The sequence below is a fragment of the Chanodichthys erythropterus genome, chromosome 23, assembly GCF_024489055.1.
Source record: "Chanodichthys erythropterus isolate Z2021 chromosome 23, ASM2448905v1, whole genome shotgun sequence".
Lineage (NCBI taxonomy): Eukaryota > Metazoa > Chordata > Actinopteri > Cypriniformes > Xenocyprididae > Chanodichthys > Chanodichthys erythropterus.
The window spans coordinates 12,048,762-12,070,437 of NC_090243.1; the positions used below are offsets into that span (position 1 = coordinate 12,048,762).

The following is a 21,676-nucleotide window of genomic DNA, read 5'->3' on the forward strand; positions in this document are numbered from 1 at the left end:
CTGAATCATTTAAGCGTCACTGGTACCAGCTGATAGCCCCTACAGCTCAGTGAACCATGAAACTGCCTGTTCAACATTCAGCCCAACTCTGTGACCTTTTTTCTCCATATGTTTTTGAGCCCTCTCCGTAGCATATTGCTAGCTCTTTGCTAACTTGCCAGTTTGGGAATGTGTATATATGAACTGCATCAAGTGCAGTTTTTTTTTCTTCCAACCGAGATGCTTTTATTGGCAAAGACAGCGTAAGACATCTGCAGTAGTCATTTCGCGTACCCTTGATAATAACATTATTTCTGGAAAAAATTTTTTAAAGGAGAAAAAGATGCTTGCTCATATGTAGCCACACTGCCAAGTAGTATGGACACTGACCATAGTTATGTTTCTTTAAAACCATATATTAATGAGCATGCAGAGCGGTAATGTAGGAAAATAATATTTCTAAAAAGTCTAAAATGTAAGTATTTGTTGTTTTTGGACATGATTACCATATATCTTTTTAAAAATTGAATTGAATTTAACAATTACTTTAAAATGTGTAAAAAATAATAACACAACATGATGCTGCTTTTATTAACGGCATCTAGTTAATCAGCTGACGACTAAAACGTCTCTCCATCTCAGCCCTCCATCATACTGTCTACCACATGTCATCTGCCCATTTCTGTACCTCCAGCTGCTGTTCGGATCAATAACACTTTAGTAGCCGATAGTAAACAACATGGAATAACCTGTCAGTGGATGGCAAAGTGCCAATCTACAATTTAGGCTCACGGTCCAACTGTGATAACACAGACGATTCATGATACTTGTTTTCTTTGCCGTGCTGTTGTCTCTTAGGAAACTGTAGAACATGTTCGAGTTTCAGATTGCTGGCATGTTGAGATCTGGGCAGAGTAAAATATAAATGAAACCCAAATCAGACACTGTGATGCTATCGCTAATGACAATTAGCGCTACATAGTGTGTAGCTAGTCTTAGTCTTCATAGGCGCTGGGGATATTTGAAATGTGCATTTATTTCTCAGAAAGCAGTTAAACCAAGACTTTTGTGAGCTCTGCTGGAGAATATCAGGATGGCTACCAGATGTAGCCATAGTTTTTTTTTTCTCTTGCTGCTGGGTCTTGGGTGTGGACCCCTGTCGGAAAGACATGAGCAGGAAACGAGTCTCCACAGCCAAAACATCAAAGACTCAGAGCACCATCAATTATACAGGGACATTGACAGCTTACAGAACTCTAAAATTTCATCCAGGGAGTTTAGCACATCGTTGAATGTTCCTTTTCTGTCTACAGGATGAATTTATGAATGTTTTTGCATGCGTTTAGTTGAAGTTGTATTTCTCAGTCTGTAAAACTGACAGGCTGGCTTCACAGTTTTTCTTTATTAAAAAAGGAAAAATGTTAAGGAAACTAGACATTTCTTCCTATTTTCTTTCTTTCACCTGCAGTTTAAAAGTCACAATAGGCCTATCAATCCCATTTAAATAGAAATGTTCACAGCTCACATTATGACACATAATAGCGGTTCAATATATATATCTTTTTTTTTCACAAAGTGTGGTCAAAATATAAATTAAAATTGACATAATGGGGAAAGAAACAACTTAAACACGGTTTCTGTTCAGTATGGAAAGTCTACACTTCTCACTACAGTGTTTACCTTGTGCTGAGAGTGTGTCCTTTGCTGATGTTGCCTCAGTGATGTTGTAATGGGATTTGTTTCTACACCTCTCTTAATGGCACTCAGATGCATTTTTTTTCTGTGTGTTTTGAAGAGGAAGAAGGCACGTGGAGGCACCGACACGTGCATCCAGCAGTCGTCTTGCATTATTTTATTTTTTCCCCAAACTCTCTTAATAATTCATCTGTCAGCCTGCAGATGACAAGAGGGCCTTACGACCAGCAGAAACAGTCTGCTGGTTGGCTCAGACTCCGATTTTGAAGTCAACATGAATCAGAATGGACCCTGTTTACTGGAATGCTTTTTCCAGATCTTATTGTCAATGACATATTGGTGCACATTAGTCCAAATTTTGAAAATTCTCTTTGTAATCTTTAATCAAATATCCCCTTTATTTTATTTTATTTTATTTTATTTTATTTTATTTTATTTTATTTTATTTTATTTTATTTTATTTTATTTTATTTTATTTTATTTTATTTTATTTTATTTTATTTTATTTTATTTTATTTTATTTTATTTCTGGGTTGGAAAACCCACCTTTCATGATCCAGTCAATTCCCAATGGATAAAATAAAGTCCCATGCTGTTTTTTAAAGGGGTTATATAATGCCACTTTTACAAAATGTAAAATAAGTCTCTGATGTCCCCAGAGTGTCAAAATACCCCACACATCATTTTTTATAGCATGATAAATTTGTCACTTTTTGAGGGTGAGCAAAAACACTGTGTGTGTGTCCCTTTAAGTGCAAATGAGCTGCTTCTCTCAAGAAGAGGGCGGAGTTTCAAGAGCTCCTGTTAGCACATAATGTTAGCAGTGCTGATTACCTCACGCAGACTCACTGAAAATTTCAGAAACTGTTCAGCCTTTTATGTTCAAACCGGAGTCGGCCAATGATGGAGAGACTCAAGAAGAAGTAACAACATGCAGAATGCAACAGGACGTTTCTGAATGGTTAGTGGATACATTTATGTAGCTAATGTGGAGAAACTACCTTAAAGTCATTGATTAGCATAATCCGTCATGATAACCTATAAATCACTCATGTGGGAATGGTTGTAAGATGCCTACAGAGCCAGAGAATATATGCTGCATTAAGATAAAACAGGTATAGTTTAGTTTGATTATGGTTATAACTTACATTGCTTTTATGTCCTGCTATTACATTTGTGTTACATACTGTATTGCAATAACATGGCCTCAACCCTTTGTTGCATGTTCTCAGGGGCAGGGTTTATGTAAATTTGAGGGTTAGTGATGTCACCAACCCAGGAAGAAGCTCGTTGTAGTCCCTACCATCCGTTTGTTGTAGTCCTTAAACAGAAAATTATTTAAAAGAAAATACCTTTGCTTTGAATTTTGAGCGTAGCAACATTATACACTAAGTTAAAAAAGTGAAATCATAATCAACCACCCCTTTAAACTATTTGTCTTGTAAATACTCCAGTTTTTGGAGCTAAAATGGTTTTTCACTGCAATTTTAAGGGGAAAAAATACTTCTCTGCGAGCTGCTTTCTTAAAACACAATCATGTCTTGGTCATTAAAAGTTATTCCCACATTTAAAAAACAGGCAGAGCCACAGGAGAGACAGGAATGAGATACTCAAAAGCATTTGCACGTGTAATGAAATGGAGCCAATAAAACGAGAGACTGACTTTTAAGAGGAGCCAGTTTCCAGTGCTGACTCTGAGTCTGGTTTAAAGACCTGATCTACAGTTCATGATTACAGACCTGCACAACCTCACATCTCACATACAATCTGGATTTTTGCTATCAACTTGTATGATTAGAGGGAACAACGGTTTTCTATTAGATCGCAAGCGAAATTCCACAAGGCACTGAGAGGCTTTTTAAATCGATCAATATGAATAAATCTTTTTGAAAAGAATGTAGAAAGAAAACAGTAGTAAGAAAGAGGCTTCAGCGGCTATTTTAATGGCCCATGTTCAGAAATAATGCATTTGCTTTGGAGACTCAGCTTGAAGTATAGTGAGACTGTATCTTTGCTAGAACAGACAGCAAGAAAAAAGGCACAAAAATTCGTTTTTATTGCTACTTTTCTCACATGTATGGATAATCGCTTTTTTATAGCTCTCCACCCAAGAGCTGCGGTCAGAGGCTCCCTCTGTATCTCACCCCACTGAAATAACAGCAAGACCGCCAGTCTCCAAACACACCTGCTTTTCATTTCAGCCCCACTGATTATAAAGTCTGCAGGAAAGCTGAAGTATTCAGTATACTGTAAGTTTGAGTATGGCCTGGGTGCAAACCACATCCAAATATGTTGTTCCTCAAGTACTGATGCATTTCTAAGATAGTGTGTTAGTTCCTCAGAAAGCACTACAGTTACTGTTGTACTTTTCTTTAATGTTTTTATGTAAATTAATTGTAAATTAAATTTTTATTTTTATATTAATTTAATTATATTTATATTTATTATTCATTTTTACTGTTGAACTAAAAAGTAAAAAAAGACTACACTGAAGGAACCATATCTAAGAACAAGATAGATCAGATTTGACTTGGATCAGTAACCACTATAGAACTGCCCTGGGAAGATTTGTATGGCCAAGTACTACTCAGTTATTCCTTACTAGTTATTTAATAAGTGCATTCTTTGACTTTTTTTGTAGGCTGTGCAATCATATTTTTCACAAGTGCTTCTATTTTGTGTGATTCTTCTCAAAGTTGGAAAATCTGCTGTAGGCGGAATTGGTTGTTGAGGAAAATTGTAGAGCTCCGCTTTTGGTTCGTGATAAAGTTGTCCACCAGTTGTTTCATGAGATTGAGTAGACTTTTGTCTCTGCCTCAAGTGGACATTATATGCCACTAGGATGTTCCAGCTAGTCGTAGCAGCAAAGCCTGGGAGATTGGCTTTGTCATGCTGTGCATGATGGATGGAATGCAGGAAATAGCCTTTGGAAAGAAAGGGCACTCCAGGGAGATTGAGAGAAGATTGAGACAAAGGAGAAATCCAGCAGCAGAGATGTTTAAACCCTCTCTTGACACCTCTGGGGTAATTGGACAGGTATTTCGGATGTTGAAGGCCAGGTAGACGCTGTGCTATGTGAGTGCCATTTGTGCAACCATTTTTCCATGGTTATTGGAAAAGGTAAAGTGTTTTGACCTCTGAAAAGCAGTCTGATATCCTCAATTGCTTCTGGGATCAACTTGCTCCATGATATTCCTGTTTAAGGGATTAAAGAAGTGTTTTATGCCCAAAACAGGCTGATTCTGTGTGAATTGCGAATGACCTTTTAGCACTCTGGCAGGAAAGTCTGGCTCTTCCATTCTCCAGTCGGCTCTGTTGTCAGCCTGGATTGGTTGGATTTGTTTCCTTCTCCAAAAAATCAATGCTACATTGCCTAATGGCCAGGGTAAAAATGGCGGGAAAGTCTTTAAAAAGTCTCTGCTGTGCAACTGGATGCTAAATCAATAGAGTGCTATAATCACCAGAACACTTCCATTCTTGTAGGTGAGATCGAGTTCTGCTAATGTGAAGAACCTTGTTTATTCTTGTATGTCAAAGGGCTCAGCAGGTCATTTGCTTACCAACAGAAATGCGAACATGGATATTCATACACAAACTTGTTGAAATTCCTGGATTTAGGCTGTTTAGCATTGGTAAGTCAAGCTTACACTTCAAGGTGAGCAAAGATCAAAGTCTAGCAGTAAGAAACTGAGCTTCACTGACCACTAACGCCAACGTTTTTTGTTTTTTTTTGGGCCATTTTGGTCATCAATTTTCATGTTGTAAATGCATAAAAGAGAATTCCTTATGATTACACTTCAAATGTAAGCTAGTCTAGAGGAGCCCATATTTGTCCATTTAAAGGCCAAGCACATGAAACATGCCTCTGAAGGTTGGATATACCCTGACAGAAATTTTACATTCTCAGAACGTCCCCACTGGTGTTAAGGATGTTGCCTTGTAACGTTCCCAGTACGTTCCGAGATGGTTACGGTGTTGGGGGACGGGGGACGTTATTTGGTGGACCTTCAGGGAACATTCAGGACGTTCTGGGAATGTTATTATAGGACGTTCTGTTGACTTCACAAATGTCCTCTTTGTAACGTTCTCGCGCGTTAAAATAACCAAAATATAACGTTCCCCTAAACTCATTTCGGGAACGTTATTAAATGACCAACAGAGGATCGTGTGGGAACATTTTGTTAATGTCCCAAATATCCTCTTTGTAACATTCTTTTTTGACCATAGAATAACCAAAATGGAACGTCCCCCTGAAGTCATATAAGGAACCTTGAACTGCAGCTCTTTCATTACCAAAAGAGGACGTTTTAGGAATGTCCTGAATGTTCTGTAAAGGTCTGGAATTTTCGTCACCTTTAGAGAACTTTTAGGGAATGTTGCGCAAGGTCCTGAGAATGTCGCCTTCGACGTGGATAATAGAGTTAAAAGGGAGTTCGTTGAAAGAGTTTGAGATGTGTTATCGTTTTCAAGCACTTTTGTTTGCTTTAGTTAGTATGAATCTTTTGCTACAGTATGTGTGGAAAAAAATCTTCAGTTTTCCCTGGAGTTCTACTATTTAAGTCTTGATTCACGCTCAATGAAGGGAGCATTTTGGAATTATGTTGCCATGGAAACTAGTACATAAGCCTCTCTCCCTAGGTAATAGAATGCTCGGTTTCTGTGGGTACGGGACCCTGCGGTCACTGTTTTACTGACCTTACCTTTGCTACGCTGTTCTTCTTTTCTGAGAAGGTCCGCAATGCTGTTAAATTGAAAAGAGCACCTGAAGTGCTGGAAGAAGGGATGCCACTCTTACCGTCTCACTCTCTCTCTCTCTGCGGGAAGAAAGTCTGTCTGTCTCTCATATCTGAAGAAAAACTCCCTTCATCTTCTTCTTTGAAGACTAGCGTACATAGTCACCTATCTGGATTGACTACACACAGATGTCATGTGCAATTATAGTTTTATTTATTTAAAATTGCATCATTTGTATCAAATTTGCCTAACTTGCATCATTCACTTATAGTTTGGTTTAGGTTTCATAAGTTTTCAGTTTCCACTTTCATTGTTTTAAATTTTTTAAAATCTTTTCAAAATATTTATTTTATTTTAGCCTTAAACTGGTTTTTAGTTTCAGTCTCAGTTTATCATGGTTGTGTTCGTTTTTACTTTTATATCATTTAGTTTTCATTTTAACTTTCTTACCATAGTAAGGCGCCAATCCTGATCTCTGATGTGATGAAGAAGGGTCTCAGTTAGCTGTTCAGGTGGTGGGTTGATGTCTATTGATCTGCCTCATTCAATATGAACCAGAGACTGCAGACAGAATGAGAAATACACTAATAGCAAGCAACCATTTGTCCCTATGGACCAGGGCATTAAACACACTCTCCAAACATGTCTCTCATCCTCTGCCTCTCAGAAAGAAAAAAAAATACAAGCTCTCCGCTGTTCATTTTTTTCTCTCGCTTGCTTTCTCTCTCTTTATTCCCATGATGGTGCTGCTCTTTCTGTCTGAAGGTATCATATATAAAAGCTATTGATTATCTAGAGCCAAGGGGACACCAATCACACCAATGTAAATATTTGATAAGGGAGCCATTTTAGATTTCTCTGAGATGTTCCGCTTTTCTGTGTCTTCAGCTCATGAGCAAAGGTACAATCTTAATATGTTCTGTTTAACATTGATTATTTTCTCGCCCATCAATAATTTGTGTTGACATTTTGTCATTTCCTGTTTTATGTTGTTTTCTGCAAGTTTGCTTTCATGTTTCATGACTTTGATTAGGTGGATAAAACACTTTCAAATACTAATAAACAGTAAAGCAATTTTATTAAAACATTTTAAAATTATTTTTTTAAGAAATCATAAGATTAAGCCATTTTAAGTTTAATTTAATTAATATGCCTTTTTTCTTCATTATGATATCAGAATGAATATCTGATATCAATATATCAATATATATATATATATATATATATATATATATATATATATATATATATATAAAATGATATCAGATATTCTTTCTGATTAATTATATATATAAAACACAGACATATATCTCAAATAATTTACATCATAAAATATGCAAGAATTTAATCTTTAACCAGCATTAACCATCATGCGTTCACTTAGGTTGTTTGACTAAATTCACTTAGGTTGTTTGACTAGATTTCATTATGGTAGACTCACCTTGCTGGAGGATATTTTCAGGCTCTCATGATTTTAGACAGACCAATTAATCTGGAACATTTCAGCTCTCCACTAAGGGGCAAATTGTTTCTCCTGGTGGATCTGTCCTTCATAGCATTTCCATATCCTCTAACATACTTTTGTTTTTTGTGGTTAGCATGCCTAGTTGAAATCTGCCTTGTAGCCAATGCATTGGCTATAAGACACTAGACCAGTTGGGTTCCACAAAAGGCCGGGCTTTCCAACGGCTTTCTGGTTTGGCACTGGACCCCGAGAGGTTGCAAAACCACAATACACACATGCTGTTTCATTTCAGGCCTTGTTCCAAACCACCACAGGGACTTTACACCTCTTTCCTCACACTGACCACCAGAGGTTACACATTCAACAATTGTACCTTCTGTAGGTTTTAGCTTAATACACTGGAATAATGGGGTATTTTTGCACCGCATGCAGCAGAACTTCACCTAATAACCCTGGAAACTGTACGTTTCAGCTCAGAATTATTTAGGTCAGTGAATAGTCCCGGATTTGTGCCAGAATTCAGTAAGCCTGTTAGCATAAAGCTTTAGTTAGTACAGCAGTGTAGACATTTGGGAAAATGGCTTTTTTGTGCATTTCCACATCTGTGTATCTACTTATTTTATTTTGTGTGCAGCAGAAAAACAGGGACGCTCTGAGCTCTGGCATTAAAAAACAATGATGGCTTTTATTGTATTTGTGATCATGTGGATTATGACATCTCTGTAAATAAAAGGAGAACATGGCTAGATAACAAAATACAGTCAGTGTGACAATGATAAAGGAAGGATTTAGTAATTTCACACTGTGGAAGAATGAAAATATCATCATTTTCCTGTTAAGAGCAGTATTAATTTTGCTGGTCTCGACTGCCTCTCGGCAGATTGAAGCGAAAGCATTTAGAGCAAATTCTTGTTCCTTTAATCTCTCAGAAAGATCTCCCACTGAGAGGTTCTTATCGTTACTAAAGCATTATTGGTTTCATGTTTTCTCACTCTATGTGTGTGTATGCAGCCGTATGTGTGTGTGGCTGTGTCGATGGTGTTAGATTGAGGTGGAGAAATCTTTGTCATTTGCATTGTAGAAAGCCTACCTGTACTACATAATATTTTGCAGCTTTAATTTTGGACTAAAAAATACACTTACGTATAGCAAGAAGGACTGGGTCAGAAAGAAAACAGCATTTTGAATGGTTTTATATATCATTAAATGACAAATCAGCTAATGTTTTGACCTATTTGACCTTTTAAGCTCCATAACAGTGCAATAAACCACAGTTGATTGGTTGGTGCGGAACTGAAAGATGTTGATTAATTAATTAAGAGGGACGGCTGTCTTATCGATCATGATTCATCTCCGGCCATTAATTAATGTTAATGTGGTGGTAAATCAGAGTGTCTGTTAATGGATTGAGGAGGTTGATGTGGTTGTGAGTGTAAATTATAAAGTGTGCAATGTAATGCATATTCTACTTATAATGATTATAAATGTGATTCTTCTGGCTCATGCGTAGCCCTACACACATTATATTGTAATGAAATATTATTAGGGGGAATACATGTAAAGTGGGACACTTTTTACCATTGAGATGACTGGGAAAAAATGTATCATTTATCCTGAATTAATTATATAATACTATTTCATCACAATACATATTAAAAAAAACTTTAATATGATATGATTATAACCTTTATAATATGTTTTTTGCCAGTTGTATTGATATGGAAAGTACCCTAAGGAAATGGAAGCAGGAAATGTTGCAAGTTAGACTCAAAGGTTCTCCACATTTACCACATTTGCCACGGCTCTGATGCAGTGTAAAGAGTTTATTAAAAAAAGGAGAAAAATAAATGATCCATTTTTATTTTTCTGTTATGGTACATGTAGGAATTACAGCATGACTTCTCTAATGAAGTTTCCATGGAGCCCAAGACATTCTCAGTGTTTGAGTTATTAATTACAGCACAGGTTGAATCACTTAGTGCAGTTAAATTTACAAGCAACACCTCTCAAAACTACATCCACCTTTAACTGCTTCTCAAAGCTGCCATCACTCTACACTCCATTAGCACGGTCTAAAGTTCAGTATTAGTTGCTCTGAAAAGAGAAATATGTTGGAGGCATTGTGCTGTGGCTGATAAGAACTGACATGTTTGGGATGTGTTTGCAGAAATATAGGGTTTGCTTTTAGTTCAGGGGCAACATGGGAGTCTGGCACGGCGTCCCTGAGGGGAAGTGCTCTAATGCACACATACACACACACACCAATCACTGACTCACTCAGCTCCAACTTAACTCATCCCCGACACACACACACAAACACGGCTGCCACGTGCCTCCAGTCGTGCTAATGCTGCAGTGGGATGTTAGATATGCCTCGCTGAAGAATGTGACGAGAGCTGAGGGGAAACCTCCCTCATAACCTCACAAAACTCCTCTCTTCGCTTAGCTTCTTTAATAGTATTTTTTTGTTCATTTTTTCCATTTCAATTCAAGTCATTTTTACACAAGTCAAGTATAATGTTTCATGCTCTATTATTGTTGGTGGATGCATGGATGGATGGATGGATGGATGGATTTTCCCTACATCATGTGCAGGGCTCCATAGTAATATAAATGTTTCTGAAAATAAAATATTTTTCATTAAAGGTGCCCAAGAATGCTTTTTCACAAGATGTAATATAAGTCTAAGGTGTCTCCTGAATGCGTCTGTGAAGTTTCAGCTCAACATACCCCATAGATTTTTTTTAATAAATTTTTTTAACTGCCTATTTTGGGGCATCATTAACTATACACTGATTTTGGCAGCGCACCGCCCCTTTAATTCGCCTGCTCCCTGCCACACTAGCTCTCGACTATAGTACAGTGTATTCACACAGCTAATATAACCCTCAAATGGATCTTTACAAGATGTTCCTCATGCATGCTGTATGCATGCTTCGAATTATGTGAGTAAAGTATTTATTTTGATGCTTACATTTGATTCTGTATGAGTTTGAGGCTATGCTGCGTGGCTAACGGCTAATGCTACACTGTTGAAGAGATTTATAAAGAATAAAGTTGTGTTTATGAATTATACAGACTGCACATGTTTAAAAATTAAAATAGCGACGGCTCTCTTGTCTCCGTGAATACAGTAAGAAACAATGGTAACTTTAACCACATTTAACAGTACATTAGCAAAATGCTAACTAAACATTTATAAAGACAATTTACAAATATCAATAAAAATATCATGCTATCATGGATCATGTCAGTTATTATTGCTCCATCTGCCATTTTTCGCTGTTGTTCTTGCTGGCTTACCTAGTCTGTGCACAGATCCAGACCTTAATACTGCCTTTCCTTGTCTAATGCCTTGAACATGGGCTGGCATATATGCAAATATTGGGGTCATACATATTAATGATCCCGACTGTTGCGTAACAGTCTGTGTTATGTTGAGATCCGCCTGTTTTCCAGAAGTCTTTTAAACAAATGAGATTTACATAAGAAGGAGGAAGCAATGGGGTTTGAAACTCAATGTATGTCTTTTCTATGTACTAAACACTTGTTATTTAACTATGCCGAGGTAAATTCAAATTTTGATTCTAGGGCACCTTTAAGAAAAAAATATATAATGAGAACTCATCAACATTTCTCTTATAATTCAAGTAATTTATTACAATAATAATAATCTTTCTGACAATAAAACAAGTTTTAAAATATTTTTTCTTCTTTGATAGCTTGTCGTTCAGGCTTTTACAAGGCCTCTGCCATGGATGCGTACTGTGTGAAGTGCCCCCCGCACAGCTACTCTCACCAGGACAAAGCCTCCGAGTGTGTGTGTGAGAGAGGCTTCTACAGGGCGGAATCGGACCCTCGCTCCATGGCGTGCACAAGTAAGCTGAGTGTTTTTGTGGCTTTTCTAAACAAAATGAAATCAATGAAACAATGATTTTATTTGGACAACTGTACAGTTAATGCGCTTTACTTGTGTGTGCGTTCATCAGGACCCCCCTCGGCGCCCGGCAACCCTATTTCAATGGTGAACGAGACGGCAGTCACTCTAGAATGGAGTCCTCCTCGTGACAGTGGCGGACGTGGAGATGTTACCTATAGTGTCCACTGCAGGAAGTGTTCGGGAGAAACAGGGGCTGCAGGGGACAGTGAGAAGTGTGTTCCCTGCGGCAGCGGTCCACATTTTAACCCCAGGCAGTTTGGCTTGACACACCCCAGGGTTCTGGTCACAGAACTGCAGCCTCACACCAATTACACCTTCAGCATAGAAGCTCTGAACGGAGTCTCAGATCTCAGCCCCAGTCCACGCCAACTGGTGTCTGTCAATGTCACCACCAGCCAGACAGGTGAGATGACACACGTCTACATTCAGTGTTTATTCAAGAAGGGTTTTTCTCTGTGTTTTATGTAGAAGCCTCTGAATAGCCGCTTTTCCACCAAAATTACCCGGAACAGTTTGTCCCAGGAACTATTTCCCCCCAGACCTGTTGCTGTCTACGTTTCGATCGAGGTCTAAAGTACCGTGATGATTAGGTCCGGTGACGTAGGACTGCGTGCGACTTTCCAGTTCCCGCTGGATTTCGTCCTCCACATATAAGCTTAATAAAGCCTGAATCTCGTCGTCGATCCATCGGTCGACTCCATTGTTGATTCGAAGCCCGCACCACAACAGACTTTTAAAATGGTGGTTGAAATAAAATGCTGCGTGGAGTCACCTAATTAAAATTCTATGTGAATTCAACCAATCAGCATGTTCAGCGTCCAAGTCCCACCCCCCGAAAGTTCCTGAACTTTGAAAAAGTACTAGCTTGTGAGCAGGGGGAAATTTTTACCTGGAACTTCATTTAGACCCTGGTTTCTGTGGTGGAAATGCGGCAAACGCAACTGTAATGCAGTTTTTTTTTTTTTTTTTTTGAGAAATATGATTAATTGCAATTACTTTTTTGTTTTAATTCTGTTGACTATTGAGTTTTAACATTAGACATAGAAACCAAATCTTTGTAGTTTTGTGTGTGTCCGAATAACGTTAGGAGAACATTAGAATAACATTAGAATAAGGTTAAAATAACGTTATTCTAACGTTGTCCTAACGTTATAGGAACGTTAAAATAACGCTATAATAACATTAGAATAACGCTAAAATAACATTAGAATAACATTAGAATAAGGTTATAATGATGTTAGAATAACGTTAGGGGAACATTAGGGGAACGTTTGGAGAACAATAGAAAAATGTTAGAATAATGTTAAAATAATAGTGTAATGTTAGAATAAGGTTAGAATAACCTTATAGGAACGTTAGAATAATGTTAAAATAACATTACAATAACATTAGAATAAGGTTAAAATAACGTTATTCTAACGTTGTCCTAACATTATAGGAACGTTAAAATAACGCTAAAATAACATTAGAATAATGTTATAGGAATGTTAGAATATCGCTAAAATAACATTAGAATAACATTAGAATAAGGTTAAAATAATGTTAGAATAAGGTTTGAGGAACATGAGGGGAACATTTGGAGAACAATAGAAAAACATTAGAATAATGTTAAAATAATATTAGAGTAATGTTAGAATAAGGTTAGAATAACGTTATAGGAACGTTAGAATAATGTTCAAATAACATTAGAATAACGTTAGAGTAAGGTTAAAATAATGTTAGGAGAACGTTAGAATAGCGTTAGTAGAACGTTGGAGTAACGTTAGGGGAACGTTTGGAGAAAGATAAAAAAACGTTAAAATAACATTAAATAATATTAGAATAACATTAGAAAAATGGGTCCTTTGCAAAGTTTGAAACCCTTTGTTCTAAATGTAATGAACACATACAATTTTCATTTCCTTTTTCGGCCTTGGTATGATATGTGATGTAGATTTATTTTATAACTCTCTGTCAGAAGGGTCAGGGTTATGCAGCCCTTCAACAGCTTTAAACTTCCTTAGTTACACATACTTCTGCCTGTGCTCTTAAATCTCTGAAGCTTTAGTCACAATTTTTGTCTACTGCTTCCTGCTTTTGAATTTTACACTGGTCTGCTGTGCTTCAATGGGTCCTCTTATATCTCATCTGACCTTTAAACCCGTACTCTGTGTGTGCGGCTCGAAGCCTGTCATTGGTCTAGAGGAGAGACGAGCTCTCCTGATCCTGTGGTTAAGAATGATTCAGCCCCTCAGAGAACAAGAGCGAGAGAGATAGACAGGAGCGAGAGGCAGCGTAATGAGAAGCCTGAGAGGAGAGTCACCCAGGATGCCCAGATCAACAGCCCTTCGCTCTTATGAGAGCTGACATGCCTGTAACCGTGGAAACGCCACTGTGGGTGGGCAGGGATTGAGGTATACGTAACTGTGATTGGTCTATATTTCGAGTACTTGGCCTCTGGTCCACACCGCTTGAAATATTCAAGAGACAATCCACCGTGTGTCGAGAGCAGGCTTCTGGGATGATGAAGTGCCTGTATTTGCATGTTTTGCATGATGCGGATATTGACTGATGTTTCAGCGCACATCTTTCATCACCAGGTGCGCTAGTGATAGCAAACAGAATATTTATAAATGCAAATTCTAAGGAAACATAAAATGACGAAAACATCAAATAAAGCTGACAGATTTATGACTTCATAAGAACTGAATGCAAAGTGTTGTAATGCTACATTTATGAATGTATAATGCTTAGTTAGTTAGTTGATGCAGAAAGTATTTACGTTAATCTCCTCTATTAATTTCTTAATAAAATTATTACACTAATAAAAATTACACCACCATTCAAAAGTTTGGTGTCTGTATGTTTCTTGAGTACCTTCTAGTTCTTCATACATACTGCCATGTTTTTTAAAGGATTATTGAAGATCTGCTCCACCTCTTTCAGTCAAATTGACCTACATCAGTTTATTTCAAATTAATGTGTTTACATGATCATCAGATCATATTGTCTATATATAAATGCTTTTTTTAGCTGTTTGACTCACCTGCTGTCTTCTCCTGTGACTTTCTTTTCATTTCTCTGACCTGAAGCGCGTCTGTTCGTTATCAGTGAACCAAACACATGCTGAGATATCAGCGTAGCTGTTTGTTTATCAGTTTAAGAGTGTTTGTGTGTACGGCAGTTAGCAATGTCACTGTGTCAGAGCTGCGTGGCAGATCAGAACGGTGTACGCAGAGTTAAGACTCACACAGCTCATTAAAGATCGAAACGTCAGCTCCTTCATTCATCACTAGCTGCCGGGGCCTAAAACGGGAGGCCCTCGTTTGTACTCTCAATCTGACACCATCATTAGCACCTCTGTCTCTCTCCGCTCAGGGCAGCTTGTGAACGCTGCTGTTGTGTAAGTAGATGGGCTGAGGTGCTCTGGCTGTGTGCCAGCTATGTAGTACGGGTGAAAATGACTCACTACACACGCAGAATAATTTATCACTCCCAAAAAAGACAAGACGTGCTCCGCCAGCCCTCTCACACTCTTTAATTAGAAATGTAATTAATCCTCCTCTTTAACATGGAAATCAATCTCAATTCATCTCTCTCTCTTTCTTTTTCAGTGAGCGTCATCTTAAAGGAAAGGAAGGGCACCGACAGCGTAACGCTGGCATGGCAGGGTCCAGAACCTGCCGACGGGACCGTGGTGGAATATGAAGTCACCTATTATGAAAAGGTTAGACGCTTCTGTCTTTCCTCAGCACACCCAAATCTCCATGACCTTTTGGCCCTATTTGAGTCCTTCTTGCACTGATTGGACATATGGCAGCTCACTTTTATTGTACCCTGGAGAGAGGCTGTAATGTTAACACAGACATGCTTCATTCGGTCTCAATTAACATTCATAGGCATCCCGCCTGCCAAAAACCTTTGAGGCTGTCACATTTTAGACTTGATGGCATTATTGTCCTGAACAAATCACTTAGGCTTTGTTCAGACAGGCAGCCAAAATCCATTTTTACCTCATCCAATTCAAATCTGTTCAGATTTTGTTTTGTGGACAGATAAAAAAAAAACACATGAAATCTGATATATTTACAAATCCATATGCGATTATGTTTGAAATCTAATTAAAATCTCATCCATATGTGATTCGAAATCCAATTCTCATTATGAATGGTGAAATCTGATTTCAGGTATTTTTTTGTCATTTGAGACATGATGATTAAATAATGTCATTAAGTGTGCAATGTTGTATGTGACATTTACTATATAGTAAGGCAAAATTCCAAGTTCCGTATATATATATATATATATATATATATATATATATATATATATATATATATATATATATATATATATATATATATATATATATATATATATTAAAACTCTTATATTAAAATACAATGTATTGTGCATAAATACATTTAAAAATATATCTAAAATAATGAATAAATCATTTGTAAACACAATATCACAATATTATGTCAAAAATACATAACCAAAACTTATTCAGACACTAGTTATAATTTTTTTTAATATATTTTTTTACTAGGGTGTGCAGGACATTAAAGTTCATGTATGTAAGTGAGGATAGCAAAATAAAGCAAACTGTGACATTATACACACAAATTCTTCATACAGTGGACGACGAGTAAAACTGATGAAAACATTTGGAACCAAAAATTATTCAGACACTTTGACCTGACCATGTTTTGCTTAAGTGTTATCTGACATAATTAAGATTATTTTCTTTCATTTTGTCATATTTTATTACCATTATTGAAACTATAGTGAAAAAACTATATTAATGAATGAAATGTTCAAGGTTTCTGAATACATTTTGGTTTAGATTACATTTATTACTCTGTTTAAATATGAAGTGAGCATTAGATGACGGCAAAACTAATCTAAATGTAAAGATAGCAGAAATGAGCATGCACAGTTAAAATATCTCTATTATATAGTACAGATGTGTCGCACATCTCTAGTGTGACCTGCTTTCAGCAGTAACATTTCTATACATGGAGTACGTGATTTTGTGCAGTTAGTTGTTTAGATCCCTCGGGGACACCCTCCTGTACTGCAGTATTTGGCTGTGTGGCATAAAGACAGGGTGATGAGTAATTATGATGATTTATTCAGGTGATTATGGGCTATGTGGCTTTTAGATGGAGCGCACAGATGGACAGGCTTGGCTGCCGCTGTGTCCGCGATCCGTTTGATGCCGCCTGTTTGGCCCATCTTAGATTTAATAGCACCACAGGAAATATGTCAGTCCCTCTCTCGCAGGGCGTGGCGTTCCTGTCTGGAACGTTAAATTTCCCTAAGCGAGACGCCACGTGCCACTTTAGTGGAAGGTTTACATGAAGGAAGATGAATGGATATCGATAAGCTGTGAAATATTAACATGAGCACACTGTATGTAATTCTCCTTAGGATTGGACAATGAGAATTGGACAATGGGGCGACAGCTCTGAGTCAGTAGGATTGATGTAATTTATCTGGATAAATTCCAGTTACTGGAAGCTGAAAAGCTGTTAGGCCCTTAAAAAAAAAATTCAGAAATATACGGTTTCTTTTCAGTTCAATCCATCTATGTGAAAAGCATTGTGTTAGCTGTTGGCAGGAGGTGCTTGAATGAACACTAAATTCCATCTGAGCTAATTGCTAATTGACTGATTTGAATCCGATCTGCATGCTTTGTTCTCTTGTTCTTCGTTTGTTTCTGTGAATGTGAGTCAATCCATTATGGATGATCCGACAAAGTTCACGCAGCCTCCTGGGGTTTGCAGGACAGAAAGGGATTCAGGTATCATTGTGATAGATCGAGACATTCATCTTCATAGAAAGCTGCCTTGTTCGTTTATCATTCTGTTCTTTCCCACTATAGAACCAGCAGGATCAGAACTACACTGTCCTGAAGACCAAATCCAACAGCATGACGGTGGATGGACTCAAGCCAGGAACCACATACATCTTCCGGGTTCGAGCACGTACGGATGGTGGCTATGGGAACTACAGGGGAGAGATTGAGTTGGAGACAAGCCATGAAGGTGAGTGGAAAACCATCTTTCTTGAACCGTCCAGAAACCAGAAATATTTTACTTGTATAAGCATCCAACAGTGAAGTGAAGCCCTTTGGAAGTTCCTGGCGATTAGCCACAATATTCTCCTTTAGTCTCAGAAAACTAACTGTAAAATCGGACACTAAAATTCTCATTTTGAAATGGACAGTTCTGGTCCTGTATGCCGATTGATCAATACCATGCATGCCACAGTGGTTGTGGTTGTTCTCCATATCACTGTACAGCTGAACATGTCGCAGACAATATCCAGTAGCGAAAGGATATTGCTTAAATGGTTAATTCACTCAAAAATGAAAATTCTGTCATTGATTACTCACCCTCATGTCGTTCCAAACTCTTAAGACTTTTGTTCATCTTCGAAACACAAATGAAGATATTTTTAATGAAATCTGAGATTTCTGTCCCTCCATTGACAGCCTACGCAACTACTACTTTGTTGCTTCAAAGTGTGCTTAAAGAGATCGTAAAACTAATCCATATGAATTAAGTGGTTCAGTCCAAATTTTCTGAAGAGACTCACTTTATATGATGAATATATTGAATTTAGGCTTTTATTCACATATAAATATTGATCAGCGTCAAAGCAGTAGTTGGAGGGGCAGAAATCTCTCAGATTTCATTAAAAAATATCTTTAATATTTATAAAAGTAACTATTGTATAAAATCAATTAGACACATCAATTGAACTTCGTTGCTAGCTTGATGTAAGAATTTCTTATTGTGATTATTAATAACATATAATTATTTGTTGAACATTTCCATTTTTATTATATTTTGATATTTTGTAAAATAATAAGCTACTCAAGTCTGTGCATTACAATTTTACCATCGTTAAGTGAGTTTTATGCACATTGCTTTGTGGCTTTTAGCTTTATTGAAACCCATTCAGAATGTCCTTGATTTTAGATCTCTCTATAACTTCGGACTGTGCAAGTGCCACCAAACCCACAATTTTTCATTCACAGCAGAATATTTTCACATTTTCAAGGACATTCTGGGAATGGACTTTGCTTTGGCGAAACTCTAACCTGTGTCACACCTGTGTATTTCTCCATCACATGCCGCTGATTGAATTTCCGATCCGCCGCGTGCGTAGAAAGAGGCTGTGAAATATTCATACATGTGAACACGTTCAATTAGTCCCCTGAGATAGACGAGGCTCCTCTCGCACTGCAGTTTGCTCTCTTGCTGCAGTGTTTGAAGTCTGAGCATGTAGATTTTCTGTCAGTGTTCCTCTGAAGTGTGAGCAGTATCAGCTCAGAGTAGGCAGATGCCCCGCTGTGTTTGTCTCATTGTTTGTGTACCATATGGTACACGCCACAGTTCTGTGCACATAATTAGAAGAAGACGCTTTCTTAAATCTTTTTATCGTAACATTATCTGCAGATATTCAGCTTATTTTACATTGCTTCTCTTTGTTTCACTACTAAAATATTAGTAAGGATTTTTTTCTTTTTGTGATAACACACGCTAACTCTTTCTCCGCCAGCGTTTTTTTTTTTTTTTAAGTTGCCAGCCACTGCCAGCATTTTTTTTATCTTTTTCACAAAAACGTTATGGCCCTTAGAATATTTTGTTGTATGAATATCTGAACATCCATTCATCTAAAGAAATCAAAAGAAAGAACACAGCTTTGCTTTTAAACAGTTGTATTCCAGCTTCATGCATTCTTTTTTTATTTTTATATATCAACACTTGAATTTGGGTGTCTAATAATAAAAAAAAAAAGACTACAACTTGCATAAACTGTGCTTTTATTGCTTACTTCTGCTCCTTTTTTGCCTGTGTTTTGATCCGGAGATTCTCTACTCTTTCAGACGTCTGTAATATCCATAATAGCGGATACCATATAACAGTGAAACTACAGAAAGCCAAAAATTCCGTCAATGGCGGGGAAGCATTGTTTCATAAATGATGGAAAATTCCATCAATGGCGGGGAAGCGTTGTCTCATAAATTGCAGAAAATTCTGTCAATGGCAGGGAAGCATTGTCTCATAAATTACGGAAAATTCCGTCAATGGCGGGGAAGCATTGTCTCATAAATTGCAGAAAATTCTGTCAATGGCAGGGAAGCATTGTCTCATAAATTGCAGAAAATTCTGTCAATGGCAGGGAAGCATTGTCTCATAAATGACGGAGAATTCCGTCAATGGCGGGGAAGCGTTGTCTCATAAATTACGGAAAATTCCGTTAATGGCGGGGAAGCATTGTCTCATAAATTGCAGAAAATTCTGTCAATGGCAGGGAAGCATTGTCTCATAAATTACGGAAAATTCCGTCAATGGCGGGGAAGCATTGTCTCATAAATTGCAGAAAATTCTGTCAATGGCAGGGAAGCATTGTCTCATAAATTGCAGAAAATTCTGTCAATGGCAGGGAAGCATTGTCTCATAAATGACGGAGAATTCCGTCAATGGCGGGGAAGCGTTGTCTCATAAATTACGGAAAATTCCGTTAATGGCGGGGAAGCATTGTCTCATAAATTGCAGAAAATTCTGTCAATGGCAGGGAAGCATTGTCTCATAAATTACGGAAAATTCCGTCAATGGCGGGGAAGCATTGTCTCATAAATTATGGAAAATTCCGTCAATGGCGGGGAAGCATTGTCTCATAAATTACGGAAAATTCCGTCAATGGCGGGGAAGCGATGTCTTATAAACTATAGAAAATTCCGTCAATGGCGGGGAAGCATTGTCTCATAAATTACGGAAAATTCCGTCAATGGCGGGGAAGCGATGTCTTATAAACTATGGAAAATTCCGTCAATGGCAGGGAAGCATTGTCTCATAAATTACGGAAAATTCCTTCAATGGCAGGGAAGCATTGTCTCATAAATTACGGAAAATTCCTTCAATGGCAGGGAAGCGTTGTCTCATAAATTACAGAAAATTCCGTCAATGGCAGGGAAGCATTGTCTCATAAATTACGGAAAAATTCCGTCAATGGCAGGGAAGCGTTGTCTCATAAATTACAGAAAATTCTGTCAGTGGCAGGGAAGCATTGTCTCATAAATTACGGAAAAATTCCGTCAATGGCAGGGAAGCGTTGTCTCATAAATTACAGAAAATTCTGTCAGTGGCGGGGAAGCATTGTCTTATAAATTATGGAAAATTCCGTCAATGGCAGGGAAGCATTGTCTCATAAATTGCAGAAAATTCCGTCAATGGCAGGGAAGCATTGTCTCATAAATTACGGAAAAATTCCGTCAATGGCAGGGAAGCGTTGTCTCATAAATAACAGAAAATTCTGTCAGTGGCGGGGAAGCATTGTCTTATAAATTATGGAAAATTCCGTCAATGGCAGGGAAGCATTGTCTCATAAATTGCAGAAAATTCCATCAATGGCAGGGAAGCATTGTCTCATAAAATTCCGTCAATGGCGGGGAAGCATTGTCTCATAAATTATGGAAAATTCCGTCAATGGCGGGGAAGCGATGTCTTATAAACTATAGAAAATTCTGTCAATGGCGGGGAAGCGATGTCTTATAAACTATAGAAAATTCTGTCAATGGCGGGGAAGCGATGTCTTATAAACTATGGAAAATTCCGTCAATAGCGGGGAAGCATTGTCTCATAAATTACAGAAAATTCCGTCAATGGCGGGGAAGCGTTGTCTCGTAAATTACGGAAAATTCCGTCAATGGCAGGGAAGCGATGTCTTATAAACTATGGAAAATTCCGTCAATGGCGGGGAAGCGTTGTCTCATAAATGACGTGAAATTCCATCAATGGCAGGGAAGCATTGTCTCATAAATTACGGAAAATTCCGTCAATGGCGGGGAAGCGATGTCTTATAAA

The 21,676-nt window shown here is 37.7% G+C and overlaps 1 protein-coding gene across 1 annotated transcript in view; it reads left to right on the top strand.

Annotated features, from left to right (window-relative positions):
• Positions 1-21,676, top strand: part of ek1 (eph-like kinase 1) — an 86,607-nt gene that overhangs the window by 29,059 nt on the left and 35,872 nt on the right. The window contains exons 4-7 of the mRNA XM_067378664.1: positions 11,596-11,751; positions 11,863-12,216; positions 15,407-15,519; positions 17,683-17,845. Coding sequence (XP_067234765.1) covers positions 11,596-11,751; positions 11,863-12,216; positions 15,407-15,519; positions 17,683-17,845 — 786 coding nt within the window. The remainder of the gene's footprint in view (positions 1-11,595; positions 11,752-11,862; positions 12,217-15,406; positions 15,520-17,682; positions 17,846-21,676) is intronic.